The 16,475-nt window shown below is 37.4% G+C and overlaps 1 protein-coding gene across 1 annotated transcript in view; it reads right to left on the bottom strand.

The window, feature by feature from the left end:
- Window positions 1-16,475, bottom strand: part of TTC6 (tetratricopeptide repeat domain 6) — a 193,727-nt gene that overhangs the window by 61,153 nt on the left and 116,099 nt on the right. Inside the window, exons 10-14 of the mRNA XM_055556203.1 lie at window positions 14,927-15,300; window positions 12,191-12,641; window positions 11,068-11,197; window positions 9,884-10,056; window positions 6,173-6,309 (exon numbers count right to left, since the gene is read on the bottom strand). Of these exons, the coding sequence (XP_055412178.1) occupies window positions 6,173-6,309; window positions 9,884-10,056; window positions 11,068-11,197; window positions 12,191-12,641; window positions 14,927-15,300 (1,265 nt within the window). The remainder of the gene's footprint in view (window positions 1-6,172; window positions 6,310-9,883; window positions 10,057-11,067; window positions 11,198-12,190; window positions 12,642-14,926; window positions 15,301-16,475) is intronic.

Below are 16,475 nucleotides of genomic sequence, written 5' to 3'. Positions count from 1 at the left end.
ATATTTCTTGTATCTATCAGAGAGGTGAGTCAATAAAATAAATGAAACACCAAAGATACATCCAAATAAATGGGAGATTTCTCTATCTACACACATTAAAGATATTGCATCAGTTTCATGAGTTGAATTCTATCTCCATTAATTTCTGACTTCAGTTTCTAAATTTTCATTGACCTAGATCAACACTGAAAATCTCATCTTCAATCAATTAATAATGTAAAGCAAATCAGCTTTTGTAACTAAAATAAAAAAGGCAATTAAGGAAAAACAGGAAGAATAAGCTACTAGGCTGCCTGCTCTGAAGAAGTTAAACCCATGGGGAGGAAAAGAGATGCTTGAGAAGGTTATAATAGGAAAACAATGATAATTTGAAATAAAGAGGGCAGCCAGTAACAGAGGTCTTTCAAAAGCGCCAAGACTCAGGATATTTTATACTGGAGCAAAATACTTTTTACCCCACACATAAAAAATGTCTTATGTACCTTTTAATAAACATAAAATCTTACATTTATTTTTAATAATTTCTACTTGCTAAAGAATATTAATTAACTTTTAAGTCTACATATGATTCTGAACTTAAAATCTCACAGAATAAATCTTTAGTAATATTTTTTGTAGGACGTCATCTACAATGTATTTGAAGAATTAAGTCATGTCAGTTCTTCAAAAACAATTCGCATCTGTTCCTTCTTTCATTTCCACTGCCTCAATACTGAAGATTCTCATCAGATCACACCTAGGCTACTATTTTATCCCTTTCCTGTCTCTAGAGTGCTAAGATTTGATCATCAGATAATAAAGATCAAGGGGATCTTCCCCACCCAGGGACTGAACCTGCGTCTCCTACATCTCCTGCATTGCAGGCAGATCCTTTACCAGTGAGCCACCAGGGAAGTCCTTTCTGAAAGTAATCCCCTTCAAGTCACGAAGCAGACAACCAGAATAGAACAATAACTAGGGAAGAATTTTTAAAGAGCTTCAAAAAAGTTTGTCCTCCCTTCAAATGGCTGTAAGCTGGGATAGTTTTAGAAGTAAATTATTTCAAACTTTCAAAGAACAAAAATTATCCAATCCTAAAGGACATATTTCTAAGAAAATAAAAAGATAAAAGACTTAATTCATTTTGAGAAAGTAGCCAATTCCTGAAATCAAAATCTGACTATATGAAATCAGTGAACAATTTTACTATGAATATAGATGAAAATTTAAAAAATTTAAAAGATAAATTCAGTATAGTTTAATAACATTCAATATAAAAATATATGACAGCCAAGAGGTTTCAAAATTAGAAGGCCTATTACCATGAAATTCGTATAAATAGATCATAGGAAAAAATTTAAACAGAAAAAAAAAATATTCCCTTGAAATAAAGAATAAATGGCTTAAAAATTAAAACTGCAATGTTTGTTGGCAAAAGCCAAAGGCACTTTCATTAATTTCAAGGAATAAAGACTATTTTATCACTAATGTTATAATAAGGTTAAAGTTGATACAATGATAAAAAGAGTTGGGAGATTGGAGTAGACCAAAACAGGTAGAATAGGAACTCCAAAACTCCACTTTTCCACAAAAGCAATGAATAAGATGGCAAAAACTGTCAGAATCCATTTTTTGGAACTCTGAAATCTAATTAAAAACAGAACAACCAGGGAAATGCTTAATAAAGGAGGAAAAACTGCTGAATTTTGGTAAGGGAGCTCTAAGGTGTTCTAACTCACGGGAGCTCTATGGTGTTCTAACTCACCCTGTATTTCCCTCCCCAATTTCCCAGACCCATGGTGGCCTTCAAGACAACCACCTGCCTTCCTGGTGCAGGTTACTAGGACCAGAGGGAACACCACAAATCTTATTCTCAAAGAACTGTAGCTGTGTGTTTTGACCTGTCTGCTGGATGGATCACTGAAAGACTGGCTCAAATGTTTCCCTCTGTTTTGACTGCCTTAGAGCTTTCTAGGGGCTGCTGTGACTTCCTGGAAGGTATTTATCAAAAGCACTTAAAGGCAAATGTATTAGCAGCTGCCACTTGAGGCAAGGGATAACAGTCCAGACAAGCAACATACTAACCAAAAACTCTGGGATGAAAGAAGCTGGAAGAGGAGATACCAGAGGGGTGAGGCCTTTAGAAAGTTTCTACATATTGCAGAAAATCTAAAAGCCACATGAAAACCCAAGGCTGGAAACATGCACAGAAAAGACCTGCGAAGACCCTAAGCTCTCACCTCTGATTAATTCAGGCTCTGTGCAAGTAGGGCACACAAGCTCAGTCACTGAAGTCATCTGGACAAGCACTGAAAGAGCGCCTCATCAGAGCCAATCTGCAAAGACTGAGAGACTTGTTTTGTTTGATTGGTTGGTTTGTTCCAGGAAATTAAGAAAATCTCAAATCACTGCTAACAATCAAGCTAACAGAAAAGAGATCTAAGTACCCACACATAGCAAAGAATACACACTTTTAAAAATCTGTTCACAAGAGTCACTAAACAAACCACATGAATGACAAGAAGCAGCAACAACAAACCCTGAAAGTTGAGTGGATGAAAAGGATATCCTAAAGTGCTATATTATAATATTCAAAGTGACTACTGTTCAACAAAAAATTACAAGCAATGCGAAGAAAAATATGACCCATTCACAGTATAAAAAGAAATTAATAGAAATCATCCCTGAGGGCATCTAGACATCAGACAGACTTATATTCAACTATCTTAGCAGTCAGTCAGCTCAGTCGCTCAGTCATATCCGACTCTTTGCGACCGCATGAACCACAGCATGCCAGGCCTCCCTGTCTATCACCAACTCCTGGAGTTTACCCAAACTCATATCCATTGAGTTGGTGATGCCATCCAGCCATCTCATCCTCTGTTGTCCCCTTCTCCTCCTGCCTTCAATCCTTCCCAACATCAGGGTCTTTTCAAATGAGTCAGCTCTTCGCATCACGTGGCCAAAGTATTGGAGTTTCAACTTCACATCAGTCCTTCCAATGAACACCCAGGACTGATTTCCTTTAGGATGGACTGGCTGGATCTCCTTGCAGCCCAAGGGACTCTCAAGAGTCTTCTCCAGCACCACAGTTCAAAAGCATCAATTTTTCTGCACTCAGCCCTCTTTATTGTCCAACTCTCACATCTATACGTGACTACTGGAAAAACCATAGCCTTCAGTAGATGGACCTTTGTTGGCAAAGTAATGTCTTTGCTTTTTAATATGCTGTCTAGATTGGTCATAACTTTCCTGCCAAGGAGTAAGTGTCTTTTAATTTCATGGCTGCAATCACCATCTGCAGTGATTTTGGAGCCCAAAGAAATAAAGTCAGCCACTGTTTCCCCATCTATTTGCCATGAAGTGATGGGACCGGATGCCATGATCTTAGCTTTCTGAATGTTGAGCTTTAAGCCAACTATTTCACTGTCCTCTTTCACTTTCATCAAGAGGCTCTTTAGTTCTTCTTCACTTTCTGCCATAAGGGTGGTGTCATCTGCATATCTGAGGTTATTGATATTTCTCCCAGCAATCTTGATTCCAGCATGTGCTTCATCCAGCCCAGTGTTTCTCATGATGTATTCTGCATATAACTTAAATAAGCAGGGTGACAATATACAGCCTTGATGTACTGCTTTTCCTATCTGGAACCAGTCTATTGTTCCATGTCCAGTTCTAACTGTTGCTTCCTGACCTGCATATAGGTTTCTCAAGAGGCAGATCAGGTGGTCTGGTACTCCCATCTCTTTCAGAATTTTCCACAGTTTACTGTGATCCACACAGTCAAAGGCTTTGGCATAGTCAATAAAGCAGAAATAGATGTTTTTCTGGAACTCTCTTCCTTTTTCGATGATACAGCGGACGTTGGCAATTTGATCTCTGGTTCGTCTGCCTTTTCTAAAACCAGCTTGAACATCTGGAAGTTCACAGTTCACATATTGCTGAAGCCTGGCTTGGAGAATTTTGAGCATTACTTTGCTAGCGTGTGAGATGAGTGCAATTGTGCAGTCGTTTGAGCATTCTTTGGCATTGCCTTTCTTTGGGATTGGAATGAAAACTGACCTTTTCCAGTCCTGTGGCCACTGCTGAGTTTTCCAAATTTGCTGGCATACTGAGTGCAGCACTTTCACAGCATCATCTTTCAGGATTTGAAATAGCTCAACTGGAATTCCATCACCTCCACTAGCTTTGCTCGTAGTGATGCTTTCTAAGGCCCACTTGACTTCACATTCCAGGATGTCTGGCTCTAGGTCAGTGATCACATCATCGTGATTATCTGGGTCATGAAGATCTTTTTTGTACAGTTCTTCTGTGTATTCTTGCCACCTCTTCTTAATATCTTCTGCTTCTGTTAGGTCCATACCATTTCTGTCCTTTATCGAGCCCATCTTTGCATGAAATGTTCCCTTGGTATCTCTAATGTTCTTGAGAGATCTCTCATCTTTCCCATTCTGTTGTTTTCCTCTATTTCTTTGCACTGGTCACTGAGGAGAGCTTTCTTATCTCTTCTTGCTATTCTTTGGAACTCTGCATTCAGATGCTTATATCTTTCCTTTTCTCCTTTGCTTTTCGCTTCTCTTCTTTTCACAGCTATTTATAAGGCCTCCTCAGACTGCCATTTTACTTTTTTGCATTTCTTTTCCATGGGGATAGTCTTGATCCCTGTCTCCTGTACAATGTCACGAACCTCATTCCATAGTTCATCAGGCACTCTATCAGATCTAGTCCCTTAAATCTATTTCTCACTTCCACTGTATAATCATAAGGGATTTGATTTAGGTCATACCTGAATGGTCTAGTGGTTTTCCCTACTTTCTTCAATTTCAGTCTGAATTTGGCAATAAGGAGTTCATGATCTGAGCCACGGTCAGCTCCTGGTCTTGTTTTTGTTGACTGTATATAGCTTCTCCATCTTTGGCTGCAAAGAATATAATCAATCTGATTTCGGTGTTGACCATCTGGTGATGTCCATGTGTAGAGTCTTCTCTTGTGTTGTTGGAAGAGGGTGTTTGCTATGACCAGTGCATTTTCTTGGCAAAACTCTATTAGTCTTTGCCCTGCTTCATTCCGTATTCCAAGGCCAAATTTGCCTGTTACTCCCGGTGTTTCTTGACTTCCTACTTTTGCATTCCAGTCCCCTATAATGAAAAGGACATCTTTTTTGGGTGTTAGTTCTAAAAGGTCTTGTAAGTCTTCATAGAACTGTTCAACTTCAGCTTCTTCAGCGTTCCTGGTTGGGGCATAGACTTGGATTACTGTGATATTGAATGGTTTGCCTTGGAAATGAACGGAGATTATTCTGTCGTTTTTGAGATTGCATCCAAGTACTGCATTTCGGACTCTTATTGACCACAATGGCTACTCCATTTCTTCTAAGGTCTTTATACTTTGCATATTTTTGAATGCATACTTTATTTTACTGTAACAATGCTGCTGCTGCTGCTAAGTCGCTTCAGTCGTGTCCAACTCTGTGTGACCCCATAGACAGCAGCCCACCAGGTTCCCATCCCTGGGATTCTCCAGGCAAGAACACTGGAGTGGGTTGCCATTTCCTTCTCCAATGCATGAAAATGAAAAGTGAAAGTGAAATCGCTCAGTCGTGTCCGACTCTTCGCAACCCCATGGACTGCAGCCTACCAGGCTCCTCCATCCATGGGATTTTCCAGGCATGAGTACTGGAGTTGGGTGCCATTGCCGTCTCTGATAACAATGCTAATAGAAAACAAATAGGTATGTCTATATAAACGTTTTAAGCTTCCTCAAAACTAAATTTTGATTAAAAGAAAAGCAACAAAATGCAAATGAATTATGCATAATAAGGTTGGACGAACAAAGTTTAATATCCAAGTTACAATAAGAAAGAATGGAAATCTATGTCAACAGTTCTCTGTTCTGAATAAATACAGATATGAAAAGAAATCCAAAGAAACAAAACACAAGTCAACATTTTAAAAAATCGATAATGTAACTAATCTTTAGAAAATGCAAATGAAACAACTCTAAATTATCACTTTTATGCCTTTTAGGTTGAAATACTCACTACTCTTAGGGTAGGTAAAGATTTCCATACACTAGTAGCTCTAAAAATTGATTCACTACTTTAAAGGGCTGTCTGGTGTATTTCAAGCAATTTTCTTTCCTGAGAGCATATTTCAAATTTTTTTTCAAAAACTATATCTAAAATAATTCTTACCTTGCTTGAGAATTTTGGGGATCTATATTTAACAAGGCTGTAAAATCTTGTTCAGCTGCAATCCAGTTTGCATTTTCATAGTAGAACATCCCACGTTTAAATAATGCATCTGTTCTTTTGGGATCATAAAAGATACACTACATGGGGCAGGGAGAGGAGGGAAGTCACAAAAACATATCACATTATGAAAAAAAAATAAGCAAGAAAAGTATATAATCCCACAGGAAATTAAATAACTACAACCCTATTTTTAACTTCAGGTTACATAAAAAGAAACTAAGATGCCAAAAGTTTCAGATTTGCATGTAAAGACCATGCCTTTAAGGATATCCATTTGTAATCAAATTCTAGAAAGGGGAGGTTTTATGAAAAACAAAAGCAAAATCCAGCACATATAAGAAGCCAAGGTTTCTTCCTGCCAAAATTTTTATTAATAAAACCTCATAAGTAATTATTCAACCAGAGTAGGATTGGATTATATTGTATCTATCATAGCATTTTATTCCAATTAAAGGTGACACATATTAGACCACATTAAGGCTGACTCAATGAAATCAAATATGGATTAACTTAGCCCCTAAAATGGAGAAAAGAAATGAATTGGTATTGGCATGGCTCATTCATTTCACATCGACAAAGAAGGCAATAAACAGACTAAATCATTGTAAACTCAGTTGTAAACTTCCTTGCCTATTGATAATAGAGGGGAAATTGAAGCACAGAAATTATGAAGTATTTTTAAAAGAGGAAAAAACACACTAAAGATTTTGACGGTTGACCTCAAGTTGCTGCATTAGTCAATTTTTAAACTATTAATATCAGTGCTAGATAAAGGAAATGATCAGAAAAGATATTTTAACAACTTTAATATCTTCAAAAGAGATTTGTGTTCACTTCTATTCAAGAAGTTACAAAGTTATAACAATATTCTCTTGAAGCAAAAGAATGTCAAGTATGTGGCTAACCATTATAAATTAAGAAACAGAGTAGTTGGGAACATGAAAAGTTAAACTGTTTAAATAACTTCTAAGTTGTACCAAGAACAAGAATTTAGAATTAAAACTCAGAAGTTCAAGGTTACAATTCTGCTGCAATCAGGTGAATATCTGCCTGACTATAGACTCAAAACATAGGCTAGCAAAAATTCACTCCCTCAAGGGGTTCTCTGATATCTCCCAATCAAATACAAATTGCCCCCTATCATCAATAAATATTTCATTTATTAAGCTGAAGGCAAAGGAAAAGAGGGAAGATATATCCATTTGAATGCAGAGTTCCAAAGAATAACAAGGAAAGATAAGAAAGCCTTCCTCAGTGATCAATGAAAAGAAGAAGAAAACAATAGAATGGGAAGGACTAGAGGTTTCTTCAAGAAAATCAGAGATACCTTGGGGATATTTCATGCAAAGATGGGCTCAATAAAGGACAGAAATGGTATGAACCTAACAGAAGCAGAAGATATTAACAAGAGGTGGCAAGAATACACAGAAGAACTGTACAAAAAAGATCTTCACGACCCAGATAAGCACGATTGTGTGATCACTCACCTAGAGCCAGACATCCTGGAATGTGAAGTCATCTGGGCCTTAGGAAGCATCACTACGAACAAAGCTAGTGGAGGTGACGGAATTCCAGTTAAGCTATTTCAAATCCTGAAAGATGATGCTGTGAAAGTGCTGCACTCAATATGTCAGCAATTTTGGAAAACTCCGCAGTGGCCACAGGACTAGAAAAGGTCAGTTTTCATTCCAATCCCAAAGAAAGGCAATGCCAAAGAATGTTCAAACTACTGCACAATTGCACTATTTCACACGCTAGCAAAGTAATGCTCAAAATTCTCCAAGCCAGGCTTCAACAGTATGTAAACTGTGAACTTCCAGATGTTCAACCTGGATTTAGAAAAGCCAAGAGGAACCAGAGATCAAATTGCCAACATCCATTGTATCATAGAAAAAGAAGAGAGTTCCAGAAAGACATCTACTTCTGCTTTATTGTCTATGCCAAAGCCTTTGACTGTATGGATCACAATAAACTGTAAAATTCTTCAAGAGATGTGAATACCAGACCACCTTACCTGCCTCCTAAGAAATCTGTATGCAGGTCATGAAGCAACAGTTAGAACTGAACATGGAACAACAGACTGGTTCCAAATCAGGAAACAAGTACGCCAAGGCTGTATACTGTCACCCTGCTTATTGAACTTATATGCAGAGTACATCATGAGAAATGCTGGGCAGGAGGAAGCACAAGCCGGAATCAAGATTGCCGGGAGAAATATCAATAACCTCAGATATGCAGATGACACCACCCTTATGGCAGAAAGTGAAGAAGAACTAAAGAGCCTCTTGATGAAAGTGAAAGAGGAAAGTGAAAAAGTTGGCTTAAAGCTCAACATTCAGAAAACAAAGATCATGGCATCTGGTCCCATCACTTTATGGCAAATAGATGGGGAAGCAATGGGAACAGTGACAGACTTTAATTTTTTGGGCTCCAAAATCACTGCAGATGGGGACTGTAGCCATGAAATTAAAAGACGCTTGCTCCTTGGAAGAAAGCTATGATCAACCTAGACAGCATGTTAAAAAGCAGAGACACTACTTTGCCAACAAAGGTCCATCTAGTCAAAGCTATGGTTTTCCCAGTAGTCATGTATGGATGTGAGAATTGGACTATAAAGAAAACTGAGCACCGAAGAATTGATGCTTTTGAACTGTGTTGCTGGAAAAGACTCTTGAGAGTCTCTTGGACTGCAAGGAAATTAAACCAGCCTATCCTAAAGGAAATCAGTCCCGATATTCATTGGAAGGACTGATGCTGAAGCTGAAACTCTAATTCTTTGGCCACTTGTTGCAGAGAACTGACTCATTAGAAAAGGCCCTGATACTGGGAAAGATTGAGGGCGGAAGGAGAAGGGTATGACAGAGGATGAGATGCTTGGATGGCATCACTGACTCAATGGACATGAGTTTGAGTAAGCTCTGGGAGTTGGTGATGGACAGGGAAGCCTGGAGTGCTGCAGTCCATGGGGTCTCAAAGAATCGGACATGACTGAGTGACTAAACAGAACTGATCATCTTTATTTCCATCACAGCATTCATCACAATTAGTAATTATATATTGGTATATATATTTATTTCTTTAATATTTGTTCTTTATACTATAGGTTCCGTGTAAGCATGAAACATGTCTGTTTTATTCACCAAGATTTAATATTTGTGAGTGAATGAATGAATGAATGAATGAGCCAGTAAGCAGTCTTTGAAACCAGACAGGTTTACTGCAGAAGAAAATCGCCAGATCTCAGTGTCAAGAAGTGGAAAATTATTTTCTCCTCTGAAAGGAAGAAGCACTCTTCAAAGGTTTCTTTATTCACTGCTTCAAAATCCAAAGGAAGACAGCTGGAAAGTCAAGGCTCCATCAAAGTAGCCTGAATGCTCCCATACCCAACTCTGATGGAAATCCATTCATTCAAAAATATCATTGATGTATTGTTAATATCAATTCCACTAATGAATAATTTAGGATCTAATCTAAAATAATTTTGACTATATAACATATGAAAGAATTTCAACAATTTGTTATAAATTAGGATATCATGCTCTAAAATATATAAATATATTCGATAATTTGTATTTATATAATTAGTATTTTATATCATGTTCTAAAATATACAAATATATAAATGGCAGCATTATATGTAATACAGCTTACTTTAGAAAAGTCATCAATGGCCAGCATTTTGTTTTCTTTTTCATACATCTCACCCCTCCGGAAGTACATATCAGCGTCCATGGGCCTGCATTTGATTGCCTGAGTATAATTTAGAATTGCCAAAGTAATTTCATTTTTTTCTCTGAAAATTTCTGCTCTTGAAAAATATGCATCTAAAGAAAATTAATAGGGTAAAATTTAGTGTTACAGTCCTAAATTTTAAGAGATTAATCCTTCACCCTCTAAAAATGTAGTCTGAGAAAAATATATCTCTGTTTTACTCTCTTTGTCATTTAATACTTGTTCTTTTGTTCAACAATGCAAAATTCATTTTCACAGACTGGATAAATATTTATGTTAAAAGTGTTTTCAATTTCATTAACAAAAATTGCCTTTTACCTTTTTATATATCTAAAACGTCTCATAATCTTTTAATGTTCATAGTAAAAAGTTATGGACTTTTAGCAGACATCAGCACAGAGTTAAAAAAAATACATTTATTAAGCTCATTATATTTTAGGGGTATGTTGTGAGTGTTGGAGATACAAAGATGAATATGACATTTTCTCATTTCTCAAAAGTTCCATGCCTAGTCATTCAGCTTGATTAGAGAATAGTACATAAACACAAAGCTATCTTTTTCATCCAACTGAGAAGTCTTAAGAATGGTAAAGAATCTGCTTGCCAATGCAGGAGATTCAGGAGACACCAGTTCGATCCTTGGTTCAGGAAGATCCCCTAGAGGAAGAAATGGCAACCCACTCCAGTATTCTTGCCTAGAGAATCCTATGGATAGAAGAGCTTGGTGGGCTGTAGTCTGTGGGGTCACAAAGAACTGGACACAACTGAGCAATTGAGCACTCACACATGGAAAATTACTACAACTCTAATCCAGACTAAATTTGTGAATTACTTCTATAAAAACTGTAAGTTCATCTTACAAAATAAGCAGTAAGAAACCAATTTATTGTAATGTATACCAAGGATATTAACATTTCAAACTATGATAAATATCTTTTAAAACAACAGGATCACAAAAGAGTCCTATATTTACAATATCAAGAGTAAATTTAACTTAGTAAAGTTACAAACATTTGTGGAGACTTACATGTCTTGAATTATGTATCTTTATACCACTAAATGACCAAAGCTTAGGTTAAGATATAACTGCACAGACAACCCACCTGCATTATTTTTATTGTATTTATTTATAAAATTCAAGTCATCCAAAGCTTCATTAATTTTGTCTTGGAAAAGATAAATGAAATGTCGGTGCCAATAGGCATTGAGGAACAATGGCTCCAAGATTATAGCCTAGAAAACAGATGTATAAATTCAATTTAAATTGATTTAAGGGAAGAAAGCCTATCAAATAAACTTGCAAACATTGCTGACTTAAACAGCTTTATATGTGTATAGTATAATATGATGCCTCTGAATCTGTCAAAATCTAGTGTTTTTAAGGTTAATTATTTGAAAATGCCAGAATTTTCTAATCCTATAAAGTTGGCTTAAAGCTCAACATTCAGAAAACGAAGATCATGGCATCCGGTCCCACCACTTTATGGGAAATAGATGGGAAAACCGTGGAAACAGGGTCAGACTTTATTTTTCTGGGCTCCAAAATCACTGCAGATGGTGACTGCAGCCATGAAATTAAAAGATGCTTACTCCTTGGAAGGAAAGTTATGACCAACCTAGATAGCATGTTCAAAAGCAGAGACATTACTTTGCCAACAAAGGTCCATCTAGTCAAGGCTATGGTTTTTCCTGTGGTCATGTATGGATGTGAGAGTTGGACTGTGAAGAAGGCTGAGCGCCAAAGAATTGATGCTTTTTAACTGTGGTGTTGGAGAAGACTCTTGAGAGTCCCTTGGACTGCAAGGAGATCCAACCAGTCCATTCTGAAAGAGATCAGCCCTGGGATTTCTTTGGAAGGAATGATGCTAAAGCTGAAACTCCAGTACTTTGGCCACCTCATGTGAAGAGTTGACTCATTGGAAAAGACTGATGCTGGGAGGGATTGGGGGCAGGAGGAGAAGGGGACGACAGAGGATGAGATGGCTGCATGGCATCACTGACTTGATGGACGTGAGTCTGAGTGAACTCCGGGAGTTGGTGATGGACAGGGAGGCCTGGTGTGCTGTGATTCATGGGGTCGCAAAGAGTCAGACACGACTGAGTGACTGATCTGATCTGATATACATAATACAAGTATTCATTATTCAAAATTCTAGTAAAAGTTAATATATAATTATAAGTAAGGATAAATTGTTAGTATTATTATTTTGATTACATAAAACTTACTTCCTGTAGATCATTCATGGCACTCTGTAACTTTCCCAGTTTCCTATAAAGAGCTCCACGCCTACAATATAAAAATGCAGGATATTTCTTCTTACTATTTATTTCTTCAGTCAAGATCTCCACTTCGGACTCATAATGTTTAATGACTGCTGGAGGAAGACCACAGGTCAAAGAATCACTCAATTCTAGCTTTGTTGATTGTTTCAACGTTTCAAATGAGTCTTCGTCAACAGATATTTTAACTCTCGGAGTTGTCTTCTTTTGCTTAGGCTGAGAGACCATCTCAGGAGTCCATGTTTGAGGATCATTATGTTCTAGAATTCTCTTACTTTGGGCACATTTGTCAGAATTTAAACACAAAGGTGCACTGGGACACCGAAGTACACGTTCATAGAGTGGAATTCTGAGCAAATATTTCTTCTGTCCAGGAAGGATTCCGTGGGACACTGATCTAGTATGCAAAAGGGTGATTCTTAAATTACAGAAATATAATTTTTATAACCAATAAATCAACTCAGTGACAATTACTATTTCTCTGTTATCAAAATAAAATTTCATGGTACTTTTATGTAAACCAAGTCCTTCTGTTCATTCATTTAGATCGTGTGAAGAATCTATGTTGAGGTTATGAAAGCAGAAGACTGTTATTAAAGATACAGCCTCTGTAAAGAACTGAATAAGGGGTCAGTGCTCCTTCCAGCTTAATTTATATCCCCACCCCCAAACCAGAGGAAATACAGTCTCCGGAGAACTGAGGAGTTAAAACTTGATGTGCAAAAGGAAATGTATCCAAATGGTTGGCAAGGACATGAACTTGAGGAAGCAGGAAGAAGCAAAGATTTTACTCCACAGCAGACCAACAAAAAGACATCCCAGACTTCATCCCAAACTTCTTAGGCTATCAATTTAGATGACATCTAATACGTTTTCAAATGCTATGTTTCTAGGATCATCTCCACAAACTCTCCATTTCCCACACAGTTTTCACTCGGCAGCTTTCATTGTATGCTGGTGCCGTTATAGCCACGTGAGAGAACAAACACGCTCTATTGGAAGGAAAAAAAATTAAACCCCATCATTCCATAAATATTTACCAGTGTGTACTATGATAAAGGCCTGTGCTAAAAGGAGAATAAAAGTGAGAAAAGTCAGTATCCTTCTGCTTCCTTACTCGGTGACACACCTCACCCCTCTCCACACTCCAGTGCAAGCCTCCATCATCTCTTCTGTCTAGAGTACAATAACATCTTAAATCCCTGCTTGTACTCTTGGTCTCATCCATTCTCCACCTGGCAGCCAGCATGTTTTGTTTTTTTTTAAAAAACAAATGTAAATTAGATCATGTCATTCCCTAGCTTTCCCTAGAACCTAGAATACAAATCAAGCTTTTCATCATAGCCTACAAGACAACACGATGCTACTGCTACTGCTAAGTCACTTCAGTCATGTCTGACTCTGTGTGATCCCACAGACAACACGATGAGACCCCAGCAAATATCTCTAATAACACTACTCTCTAGCCTCCCACTGTTCTAGGCTTAGGGCAAGCCTCAAAGCCATTGCATTTTCCAGTCCTTCAGAGTGGCTGACTCCTTCTCAATTCCTATTTCTGGTCAAAGGACACCCTGGAAAGACCATCTGTGCCAAATAGATTTTGTTTCCATCTCTACATTTATCTCTATTCTCTATCTTGTCCTTTGCCCTGGAGTACTAGTATATACAGACTATATACATAGGAATACTTGCTTTCTTCTAATCAAGTATGTTCAATTAGGAGCCCTGAAAAGAGAGTTCAAGCAAAGTCATAGTATTTATTCCTCCAGGCCCCTCCTGAAAGGTTGCCTCAAACTGGCCATGATCTTTGACCAAAGTTCACGACTTCTTTCAAGGAAATCCTTTCCATAAAATTCCTTTCTTCCAGGTTCTAGTAATCATTCTCTCTTTTTGTCCTCTCATACTGAGGGGTAGAGACTGGCTCTATTATTTCTAGCCCCAGGATAGCACTCTAGCATTTTTGATTTCCTTATGCCCACATCTTTGTAAAATGCCCTTTGTTATACCTCTCTAGAATTATTCTAAATTGAGAGTGCTATCTGTTTACTTCTGAGACCCTGACTGATAAATTAATTGGCACCAGAGATGGGCCCAAGAAAACCTATGGTTTATAGTCAAAGCTAGGGTTTTTCCAGTAGTCATGTATGGATTTGAGAGTTGGACCATAAAGAAGGCTGAGCACTGAAGAATTGATGTTTTTGAACTGTGGCATTGGAGATGACTCTTGGGAGTCCCTTGGACTGCAAGGAGATTCAATCAGTCCATCCAAAAGGAAATCAGTCCTGAATATTCATTGGAAGGACAGATGCTAAAGCTAAAGCTCCGATACTTTGGCCATCTGATATGAAGTGCCGACTCATTAGAAAAGACCCTGAGGCTGGAAAAGATTGAAGGCAGGAGGAGAAGGGGACGACAGAGGACAAGATGGTTGGATGGTATCACCAACTCAAGGGACATGAGTCTGAGCAAGCTCCGGGGGATGGTGAAGGACAGGGAAGCCGAGTGTGCTGCCGTCCATGGGGTCGCAAAGAGTCAGACATGACTGAGCGATTGAACAACAACAACCAGAGATGGACCCAGGAAATATACATACAAAAGGATCCTTCAATGAGTGAATTATAAAACTAAAGCCCAAACCATAATATATTTCTTAAGCTATAACAAATGTTGATTAAACGAGACCTTTCGAGAATTTTTGGAGGCTTGGATAACTCATCATACACCAGTGTAAGTTTACTGAGTCGCAGTCCTTTCCTCCGTCTCATCTTCTTTTTCTTGGGATAAACAATGTAAGTAATGCCAGCTTGTCGAGATGCTTCAATGAGAGTGAAAGACAGGTCTCTTGAGCCATATCTGCAGTGCATGTAGTCTAAGATAGAATCTATATTTTCTTTCTCAGAGACAGATTCCTTAGTTTCTTTTTGCTCAGTCATCCAACGCTCCAACTCCTTTGCTTTTTGAAGCATCACCTCTTTTATATTGCTTTTCATGTCATCCTGAAACTCTGATAGAACTATGGTCTCCTCCTTATTCAACTCAACTGCAGATTTTACTCTCTTATTCATAAGGAAACAAAAAATTGAAAAATATAAAATCAATTTAGTTGCTATACATTTAAAATTAATTCAGTTATAATTACTGTTAATTTGGTCACTATTGAAAAATTTCAGATCATCTATTCTTGATGTATTTCAAGTGAGCTTATAAGTTAACAGTGGGTTAGTTAAAGCAAAGTACAATAATTTGGTCACATGACCTTTCATTAGCTATATAAAAATAACACCATAAAGTAGATATGAATCGTGGTTTTATATATTCTTAATTTAAAGAGAATGCTCTTTACATATCCAAATAAAGTATGTGCTCTACTTTTAATTTAATGCAAAAAAACAGCGAGTGAAATGAAACTTGCTAAGTCATATCCAACTCTTTGCCACTCCATGGACTATACAGTCCATGGAATTCTCCAGGCCAGAATACTGGAGTGTGTAGCCGTTCCCTTCCCCAGGGGGTCTTTCCAACCCAGGGATTGAACCCAGGTCTCCCACATTGCAGGTGGATTCTTTACCTGCTGAGCCACCAGAGAAGCCCAGGAATACTGAAATGGATAGCCTAGCCCTTCTCTTGCAGATCTTCCCAACCCAGGAATCAAACCAGAGCCTCCTGCATTGCAGGCAGAGCAAAAATTATTAAAATGCCTCACCTTATTACAGCAGTTTGTAAGTCTATTTTCAAAAGCACCTTAATAACACAGAATTCCTATACTTAATATTCAATTATTTTTGATTCAATATTTATAGGCTTACATAACAGAATTTCAACCTAACATTCATTTAATCTAATCATTAGAGAATCAATTTTCAATAATAAATTAATATTATAATACATTAATGAATAATTTATAATAATTATGCATTAGTACTTGAAACTCTAACAACATTCATTACAAATAAAAGAGAGATTAGCTCCAATCCTTTGATATACCATTTCTTGCCCATTGAGCTACTGTCAATAAATAACTGCATTTAATTTTGCTAGTAAATAATTCATTACAGAAATATTTTTCTTAATAGTGAATATAGACCCAAATTCCAAACCCAAATAACAATTCCATACAAGCTAGTTGTATATTTTAAGATGTACTAAAATAGAGATATTGATCTTCTCTGTGACTTACTATATATACTAACCCCATGTCAAGAAACTGTATTTAACTCAATATGGACTTAGA

This window comes from Bubalus kerabau, chromosome 19 (genome assembly GCF_029407905.1).
Source record: "Bubalus kerabau isolate K-KA32 ecotype Philippines breed swamp buffalo chromosome 19, PCC_UOA_SB_1v2, whole genome shotgun sequence".
NCBI lineage: Eukaryota > Metazoa > Chordata > Mammalia > Artiodactyla > Bovidae > Bubalus > Bubalus kerabau.
The sequence above is the reverse complement of the archived record's forward strand: the minus strand, read 5'-3'. Positions and strand labels throughout refer to the sequence as shown.